Genomic DNA, 10760 nt, shown 5'->3' with positions numbered 1-10760 from the left:
GTCTCTAAAACTCATTTTCATGATTATGCATTCAATATTTGGTGAGAGAGAGGGGTCCAATGGCCTCGCGGAAAGTAGGACCCAAACGGACAATCTTGGAAAGCCTTTAGGAATTTAAAGAGGATGGCAATGTGTGGCACTGTTACCCGAATGGTAAAGAATGAGATCTTAAATGCCCCTCGTGGAGTTGCACCAGATAAATTTTTTTTTTTTTTTTTTTTTCAAGGTCCAAAATATGATTTTGGGCACCAGTCATAAGAGCGTGTGTTTGCACATAAAAAAATCCAAAAAGTGTTTTTTAATGTTTTTCTTTCTTGCACTTGACTGAAATAAGAGCCATTAGGTACTGTTTGAAAGACTTATTCTGCCTTACTGAATTCAAAAGCGAATTGTAAGTGTTTTGATTCTGGTGAATTAACACGGCAATAGGGTCATCTGATGAGGAGGATCACAAAGAAGAGGAAGGATTAGAGTTTTGGCAAAGGAAATGATCATAATGACGAAACCATTAGAATTTTGAGTTTGAGATAGATAAAAAATAATATTTTACTATAATGAAAGAGATGAATGTAGTAATGATTCTTACATAAACAAATGAGTGTTTCTATAAGATGAAAAATATATCCATAAGAAATATAGCCGTTGAAGAAAAGGAAAAAAATTTAAAAATTATTAAAATATTACGGAGTATTATTTTTGGAGAACAAAAGCATAAAATACTTAAAATTTGGAGAGTCTAATATTCTGATGTGATTTTAAAATATGTTGACATGACTTTTCAAAATGATAATGTGACAAATTTAAAGGTTCAAAATTTAAATAGGCCATTGGAGATTATCTTCGAACCATTTTGTAACAACTAAAGCAACTCAAGTAAAAGCTTGTTCGGGAATGTTGTTGAATCACTTTAAAATTTTGCTATTTTTTTTTTTATAAACTCAATAATTTTTGTGAACTCATCGATCGAAGGCTCGAAGAATAAGGTGATACCATCAAAAAAGTCAAACTAGTAATTAGGGTGCCACGGAAGATAGCTCTAGGTTGAGGCCAGCCCAGCTCTAGTCCCTTGGGCCAGATCCTCGCGTATCAATTCGAGGCTTAGCCAACCCAACCAAACATTAATTCAAGTGGTATCCTCCCATACCGGGTGTGTGGGCACGATGGTGAGTGTGTACCTACTAAATAAAGAATATATATATATATATATATACACACACATTCTGTATATATACATTTATAATCAGCTTCAATTATGAGCAATTTCTTATGAACCTGATTATAAATGGACGGTGTGATGATAGATCACGTATCAACAAGTATAATGTGGTAATGGAGATTCTCCTCTTGTAATTAGGTTGCAGTTAGGGAACATTGTACGGCAGTAATTCACGTCTGCAAGTTATAAAAATGTCGTGTTGATTTAAATTATTTTATTAAATAACTCAATTCGAACACAATTCGTTTAATAATCATTTTAGCAATTCTCGACACTAACCCAATTTGTTCATTAAACGAATTACACGTGACCTATTAATTAAAACAAAAATATATATTAGTTAATTATTAATAATACTCACTCAAACTATAAATATTAGGAAGATATAAGTTTCAATCCAACTAAATTATTAAATAGTCTCTCGTCTACAAAAGTATAAGATATTAGTTTAGATAATTATTTTGGAACTTAAATATAAATTTGTTTATGATATGTAGCGTTAAACTGGTATCATGGATGACTCAATATAACTTGAAGCCTTAGGCGAAAAATATAAAAGTGGCCTTTTAATATTTAATATATATATAGTCAATTCAATTAATCTTTTTTGTCACATAATTGATCTTAGAGTTATACAACTTATATTTGATATATATATATATATATATGAGAAAAAATATGTCAGAAATAAGAAGTAAAAAAAAAAAAAAAACAAAGATAAAAGTTATTAAAATAAGAATATGGAAAGTTTTACAAATTTTGGAGAAAAGAGAAACGTGAATGAAAAGTTAAGAGCATCTTCAAACGTTATGTATATATATTTGTGTAAATTTGATGTGTTAGAGTCGATTTACACAAAATTTTGTATTACTTATTTTTAGTTATTTTATACTTTTTGTATAATAAAAATATCCCCCAATAACAACAAACTATGTGTCATACCCAAGGCCCTACATAATTTTACAAACCTACTTGATTCATTTTACTTTTTAGCGATTAAACATCATGTCCCAATTCTCCTCAATTAGAAAAAAAAATAATAATTCCCCCCTATATTCCCGCCAATAGCAAATCTTTTTCGCCGCCACCGGAATAATAAAATAAGATTCAAGTATATAGAAACTACATAAACAAAAAATATACAACAACAATTGTGATTGAATTGACTAATCACCAAAAAAGAAAAGAAAAAAAATTAGTATAATTGTATCAAACAACAATTATATAAAATCGTGATTAAAATATATATCTAATATTTGACTAGTACATATTTATCTTATTAAAATATAATGTAAAAGGATAAAAAATCTAAAAACACCCCTAGAATGTATGGCGATGATTGTAGAAGGTAAGATCAAATGAAAGTGATGAATCAAACTATTTTTATTAAAAAAAGAAAAAGAAAAGAAGGTATTCTTACTTTGCCGCCAGTTGCAGATGCTATGGTGCTCTAAAAGTGGGAAACAAAGAGGCGTAATGAAAATGAGAGAGAAGAAAGAGAACGGCTAGTAAGAAAGGAGGAGGAGAGAGAAAATATGTTTACGTGGCGGTGTAAAAGGTTGTGTAAAAGGGTTGTGTAAAATACACAACCCTTTTTATACATTGATGATATGACAGTATATCTTACAGACTGCTGAAAATGAAAAAATATTACAAATCATATGTGGCAGTATATATTTTACACAAAGTGATTTTTTAACATACCGCTGGATATGTTCTAAGAGAAAGAAAAAAAAGAAGTTAGATAAAGATATAAATCTTTTAGCCCTTCTTAAATCTTATTGGTTATGGTTTAATAGTCAATACAAATAAAAATTTTAAGGAGATTATAATATAAGGAAATAAAAAAATTTGGGACTTTTTTATTGAGCAGAATTTAATAATAAGAAGGAAAGGAAATAACATTTTTAGGAAGGTTAAAATATAAATAAATAAAATTTTTTGAAAGTTATAATATAGTAAAATATAAATTTTGGGGTCTTTATATTGGCTAGAATGATAATAGGAAGGAAATAAAAATTTTAAGAATGATATAATATGAAGAAGAAAAAAAAATTGAGGCTTTCTTATGGGGGTTTAGGCAACCGCCTAAGTCTCTTAAGGGTACAGCGGCCCCTGACTGGTATAAACGGATTATGCGGGTTGAACGATCTCAACCCAAACACGACACGATTAACTAAACGAGTTAATTTTGTGTAAGTCGTTTATGACTCGAACCCTTTTGATGTCAATTCAAACATGTTTAACTCGTATCGTGTTCGAGTTGTGTCAAATTTTGTCACCCATAAGAAACAAAATATATATATATATTTTTTTCACGGCAAGAATATTAAATTAGAAATTAGTTAGCTGTGAAGGCTCAAAGTCGAGCTCCTAGGACAACGAAAAGCAACTCAACCGCTGAAGTATGAATGGGTTTGCGAAAAAGAATGGTTCAAGTATTAAGAAACAGAGTATTCAAATTATTCAGAATATAAATTACGTTGTTTTCAACATTTACTAGTGCAGTCAAGGAATAAATAAATGAGAAACGATTTTAGAATTCAAAACTTCCATCTAAAGAAATGGATAAAAATTATGATATATAAAATTAAAATTTTCTATATTTCTTTTCAAAATATTATATAAAAATTATTATCCATGTAATGCTTTCTTTTTTCTCTTGTCTCTCTCTCTCACTCTCTCTTATCTTAAAACAAATAAATAAAATTACAACTCAACTTGAAAGCGGAATGTTGTCCATTGAATGTTTTTTTAACTACTGTGTGAAGCAATTTTGTAGTCCAAATTAAGCTTAATTATGTAATAATAGATAATTAGTTAGTTGAATCTCATTTGTCTGTTTATAATACAGGTAATGTTGTCCAAATAATATTGGGTCAAGTGCATAAAATACTCCTGAAGTATGTTTAAAGTACATATCACACCCTTTACGTGCAAAAACATCCCTAAAGTTTTAATTTGGTACAAATATATAGGTCCCTTTAACAAATTAAAACCCTAAGTTAACTAAATTACTCTTATTGAATTATTTTATAAAATATATGAAAATAAATAATTTTGTCAAATAATTGAAAAGGACACTATTTGAAGATGCCCCTCTCGTACAAAAAATACTCCTAAAGTTTTAATTTAATGCAAATAGAACCCTCTGATAAATTTAAACCCTAAATTGACTATATTACCCTTACTGAACCATTTTATAAAATATGTAAAAATAAATAATTTTAAAAAATTATTGAAAATAATACCATTGGAGTACGTCGCAATGGACAAGTAAAGATAAAAATGTAAAATAAAAATAAAAATATAAAAGAAAAGTAAAGATAAAAATAAAAAATAAAGTGCAAATTAAAGAAAACAAAATTTTCCAAACTCCGAAAACCAGTTGCACTAATATTGGGATTTTTTTTATATATATTTTTTAACAGTGTTGGTACGAAAAAAAAAATAAAGAAGAAAAAAAATTTAGTAGAAAAGAGTAAACTGAAATCCCAAAAAATTCAAATCTTTATTCTATAAATTCTCAAAGTTAAAAAAAATATATATATTTAGAGATATATATAGAGAAAAAAGTTTCAATATAATGTGCACATAATACCCCTATACTATGAGATTAGTAACATATATACCCCCTTAGGTATTTTAGGAAGAGTAAAAGGGCAAAACGGATATTACAACACTAATTTATGTCAGATAGTGTATTTTTGCACAATGTGAAAAGATTAAGGGTATTTTTTATATATTTTTTAAAATAGAGAATAAAAATACTATGCAAAATATATTTTAAGAGTGTTTTCTGCACTTATTCCTAAATTGAGGTGTGTAATGGAATTTAGAAACCAAAATATATTTTCTTAACAAATTGAAATGAAAATTTCTGAATAGATAATATAAGTTGTTGTTGCACTACCATCTCTTCAACGTCTTCCTTGAAAAGACCCCTAAATTGGGCCAACGTCTTCATTTACTTAAATGAAGGTTGCTTTCAAGAGAGTGGTTGCTTAATTAGTTCATTCACTCACTCCAGACTCGAATGAAGGCTTTGTATGTTTTGATACTAAAAAGTTTTCTCCCTCTCACATAATCCCTCTGTCACTCTACATTCTCTCTCCCTAAGAGAGAGGGGTCCCATGGCCTTGCGGAAATTAAAGGGCCCAAACGGGACAATCTTGGAAGGCTTCTAGAAATTTAAAGCGGATTGCAGGGTGTGACAGTATTATTCGAGTGATAAATGATTAAGTTTTAAGTGTCTCTCGTGAACTCACAATAGACACGTAACAGTCCAAAATTTGAATTTGGCCAGCAGTTATAAGGGCGCACATAATAAAACCCAAAAACTGCTTTTTATGTTTTTCTTTCATTGAAATAATAGCCATTAGGTATTATTTGAAATATTTTTATTAGATGAGCAAATGAGTGTTTATATAAAATAAAAAATATATACATTAGAAACATAGTCATTGAGAAAAAGAAAAAAAATAAAAAATTTAAAAATTATTAAAATATTAGAGAGTATTATTTTTGTTGAGCAAAAGTACACCATTGTAGTGCCTTTGCTACCTAAAATTTGGAAAGTCTAAAATTTTGATATCACATTGAAAACATTGACATGACTTTTCAAAATGATGACGTGATAATTAAATCTGGAGACTCAAAATTTAGAGAGTTGATTGAAAATGCTCTTAGACCGGAGTTCATAAAAGATGCTCTAGCTTAGAGTTATTTTGTAACAACTAAAGCAACTCAAGTAAAAGCTTGTTCGGGAATGTTGTTGAATCACTTTAAAATTTTGCTTTTTGTTACCTATTAAAACAGAAAAAGGATATTATTATTATTATTATTTTGATAAACTCAAATATTTTTGTGATTGAGAAAACAATATTTTTGTGAACTCATCCATCGAAGTCTCGAAAAATAAGGTGACGCCATGAAAAAAGTCAAACTAGTAATTAGGGTGCCACGGAAGATAGCTCAAGGTTGAGGCCAGCCCAGCTCAAGTCCCTTGGGCCAGACCCTCGCCTATCAATTCGAGGCTTAGCCAACCCAGCCAAACATTAATTCAAGTGGCATCCTCTCATACCTGGTGTGTGGGCACGATGGTGAGTGTGTACCTACTTATATATATATATATATATATATATATAGGTTTATGGCAAATAATCTCCTTGATCGATTCATGTTCGAGCAAGATGGTCCTCTAATCTATTATTTTGACAATTAACACCTTACATTATTATCTTATGATATTGTTCGTTTTGGCTCAAAACCGCACGATTTTATTCTTGTACTTTTTATCCCAAAATATCGTATATCAATTAGAAATAACACCACCACATATAAACACTTTCCCGGCGATGTGGGATTGTGCATCAGTATCTCACCCATGTCTTGCACCCGACTATAAGGTCGTCACGTACAATCACTCCCCATTGGGCTCAACGTCCTTGTTGGCCACACTTTCGGCTGGGTCAAGCTCTGATATCATTTATAACAACCCACTTCACCGCATGATATGATATTGTTCGCTTTAAATCCGAGCCCATACGATTTTATTTTTGAACTATATATATATATATATATATATTGCAAACAATCTCCTTTGATCTATTCATTTTCGAAGAAGATGGTCCTCTAAACTATTATTTTGACAATTAACACCTTAGACTATCCTGCTTGTTACAAAAGCACCCCACCGTCAATCTATCTATCCATATGTATATATATTTGCACCTATTTGTAAAGGTCTCAGAGGAATTTTTACCATGAACCCCCTTTAAGTTGCTTTTCTATCCGTTGGGTGGGAAATGGCTTTTTCTTTAGTTATCTTTTCTCACGGAGTGTGACTGACTTCTTCTTTAGTAGCATAGTTGGCCTTCAAAGTGTTTTTGGAACTTCAATTCATTGTAATATCCTACATTTTGTAATAAAATTCAAGCTTATATATATATATATACTTACATTTTTTTTTTTTAACCCTGACAATAAGAAAAACAGGCATACGACATCTACAAAAAGCACCATAAATGGTCGTACAAGGACAAACAAATCATGAAACAATAGAATAAAATGAAAGACCGAACTCCAGATTTGCTGAGAAATAATGCACCAGCAGAAACCACCAAGGGAGAAAGTAACAACGAGAGTGACTCATAGGTCAGCCTATCGTCAAGGCAACTGCTACAAGGTTGCATCCACAAGGCGCCATTGACGGGAAAGAAACCCCCAAACCCCGCACAAGAGACATGGACAACAAAACCCACACAGAGACAGGGACCACAAGACCTGACATAGATCGGAGATATAGCCAGAAAACAAAAAGAAGACCTACCCCGTCAAGGCAGAAACAAGCCTAAGAGGAGTAGATTTACCAAAAAAAAAAAAAAAACAGAGATAAAAACTCACCTACCGAGCAACTATGTACAACATGCTGAGTTATTTACGCAGTAAGAGGTGAGGATTGGCACCTCCCCACCCCCACGGGAGGGGGTGGGGAGCAAAACAGACTGAGAGAACCGCCGGGGGCGGGGGGGGGGGGGGGGGGGTTGTTTATATGTGTACTTACACATAACACGTGTGTGTATTATAATTTAACATATCACTACAAATTAATACTAATAATTTTATTCAAGCTACAAGCCATATGAATGAGATATAGGTATTGGCACTAACAAGGTGCTCCAATCAACATTTATTTACTATTAAAGAAGGCATCAATGCGAATAATTAATAAAGCAGCACTTATAAGGTTAATAAGTAAAAAAAAAAAAATAATTAATTAATTAAAAAAATTAATTATTACTTAGCAAGCTTTATTGATATTACTATTTAAATTTGTGTTTTAGCCATCGCCAAAAATAATAATAAAGTACATCCATTATATCAAAATAGAAAGTTAAGTTCAAATACAAAGAGTCCATGACCCAAAAAAAAAAAAAAAAAAACAAAAAAACAAAAACCAGAAAACACAAAAATAAAAAACAAAAACAAAAAATTCTGTCTCAACCCAACTTGCAGAATTTATTTTTACATGTGCGCTGTTATAAGTTAGTTAAGGGTAGATAGCAAAGTGACATTTAATTAAAAACACCTAGCTGCATATTTAGGTTGCTTCCACTTTAGTATATCTAAAGACTATTATCATTTTGGCTAGCCTTTTTAGCCCTCCGGTTTTAAAAATATTTTTCTATAATTTCTTTATGCTTAATTCTGTAGAAAGGGGAAAAAAAAAAAAAAAAAAATCTTAACCTCTTTTTATTCGATTGAATAGAAGAGAAGAACTTAAGTTTAAATTATTTTTGCTGTTATACCATTATTATCTATAATTTTATAATTTATGAAATATTGTAATTTAAAATAGTTATAATAACCTTACTTTATCTCCCTCACAGTGATGAAAATATGTGAATAATAAAGAATGACCCATCAATTATTATCCTTTTATTTCCTTGTCACGACTTTTAGCTTAAATTTGTCTTCCTTGCTATCAAACCATGAAGGAAGCATTAATTAATAGTGATAGCGAAGCATTAATTAATGGTGATAAAGGAATAGGAGGATTTCTAGAAAAAAAAAAATAGTAAATACGTGTGAACACTATTTCCTTTAATTAATTAGGTTAATAGTGTGAACACTATTTTATTTAATTAATTAGGTTAGAGGGATGGATGGCATTTCTAGAACCAAAGAATAGTAGTGAATACGTGTGGAAATGTAATAAGAGTGTGACTCGTGTGAACCTCGCACGTGTTACGTGTGAACCAAGAAAAGAAATATCCCCCGACTCATTGAAATGAAATTGATGCGTGCCTCTCAAAGGTCCCCATTTCTCCAACACCAACACTGGCGGGTACGCTTTCTTTACCCAATTCAATCCCTTTTCCTTTTTCCTTTTCCTTTTCTAAGCGCGTAATTACTCTCTCTCTCTATACATATATAATATATATATATATCTATTGATTTATATATTCTATTGAGATTATATATATATATAAGTATAGGTACCATGTATCTTTCGTTTTCCAAGCATCCACAGATTCACTGGACTCTGGAGGCTAGCTATTTCCTCAACCACTTGCATCTATATATCCTCAAACTAACCCCACACTTTTGGCCATTTTAACCAAACACACACACACATACAAATACTCTCTCTCTCTCTCTCTCTCTCAAAACCCGAAGCCACAGGATCACCACTTTCTTTCTCTCTCTCTCTCTCTAAATTGCACAACAGAGCTGCGAGTGTCCTTTACGACTTGCATACCTCCAAATGCAGTCGAGTTCAGTTCTATCGCTCTCACCCAGCTTCAATAGCTATTCCTCGTGCAATTTGGCCGAGATTGCTGCCAGAGTTGTTGAAGAATTCAGAGCTGAATCGGAGTCAGCAGAGATTGATGATGATGTGTTTGGCTTCAAAAACGAAGAATCGTTTGAGGATAAGCAACCAATCATTATTCAAGACGAAGAAGTGGAGAAGAAGAAGAACGAAGAAGACGACAACGATGAGTTTGAGTTCGCTTTTGTTTGCAGAGAGCCTAATTCGTCTCCGATTTCGGCCGACGATATCTTCTACAACGGTCAGATCCGACCTGTTTTCCCGATCTTCAACAGAGATTTGCTGTTAGGTCATGCCGGAAATGAAAACTCTGTTCCTCCTAAGCCTCCTCGGCTTCCTCTCAGGAAGCTTTTCATCCAAGAGCGTGAGACTCCGTCGTGTTCGTCGTCGGAATCCGACGAGCTGGACCGGATTCCGCCGGGAACGTACTGCGTCTGGAAGCCGAAGGCGGCGGGGGCGGAGTCGCCGGGAAAATGCAAGAAAAGCAACTCGACGGGATCATCGAAGCGGTGGAAATTCCGAGACCTCCTTCACCGGAGCAACAGCGAAGGCAAGGACACCTTCGTCTTTCTGACTCCGTCGAATTCGAATGGAAAGAAGAGAGGCGAGAAGGTTGAGAAATTGACGGAGGCGGCATTGAAATTGGCCGGAGAACTGAAGGCGAATGGAGTTGCCGCCGACGGCGGTGTGTCGCCGGCGGTGCACTACGCGAGGAACAGAACGTTGAAGGACGGAGATCGACGGCGGTCGTTCCTTCCGTACAGGCAAGATATAATAGGGTTCTTTGCTAACGTGAACGGATTGAGCAGGAATATCCATCCCTTCTAAGACACTTGATTTAAATTTCTGATTGGGTATATGTTTTTTTGGGTTAGGGTTTTAATTAATATATGTATGAGTTACGATGCGTTTGATAGTGTTGTTTGTTATTACTTCTGTAAATATTACTAGTATTTGGAACAATTTGCATATTTTGGTGAAATGAAACTGCTTACTTTAGAAGGAAATATATAGTAGTGTGTGTGTATATCTATATATATATATATATAGATATTATTTGAGGTATGTGAAGGATATGGTTGTGTAGCTCCAAAGTTATTTGGAACTTACATCTTGGATAATTTTTAGTTGGGTGCTCAGTGCATCATATCGGATTTATTCGAATCTTATGTATACAATTATCACATTTACATGCAATGCTTACTTACG

At 32.6% G+C, this 10760-nt stretch overlaps 1 protein-coding gene across 1 annotated transcript; it reads left to right on the top strand.

Moving 5' to 3' along the window:
* The first annotated feature begins 9220 nt into the window (after positions 1-9220).
* Positions 9221-10558, top strand: LOC132303229 (uncharacterized). The gene has a single exon (XM_059800411.1). The coding sequence runs from the start codon at positions 9486-9488 to the stop codon at positions 10377-10379; it is 894 nt and encodes a 297-aa protein (XP_059656394.1). The 5' UTR covers positions 9221-9485; the 3' UTR covers positions 10380-10558.
* Positions 10559-10760: the final 202 nt, after the last annotated feature.

The sequence above is a fragment of the Cornus florida genome, unplaced genomic scaffold (genome assembly GCF_030987335.1).
Source record: "Cornus florida cultivar Cherokee Brave unplaced genomic scaffold, ASM3098733v1 CherokeeBrave_3.0.0_Hap2_Chr04, whole genome shotgun sequence".
Taxonomy (NCBI): domain Eukaryota; kingdom Viridiplantae; phylum Streptophyta; class Magnoliopsida; order Cornales; family Cornaceae; genus Cornus; species Cornus florida.
The sequence above is the reverse complement of the archived record's forward strand: the minus strand, read 5'-3'. Positions and strand labels throughout refer to the sequence as shown.

Coding starts and splice junctions, on each gene's coding strand:
- LOC132303229 (XM_059800411.1), top strand. CDS start 9,486: ATGCAGTCGAGTTCAGTTCTATCGCTCTCACCCAGCTTCAATAGCTAT.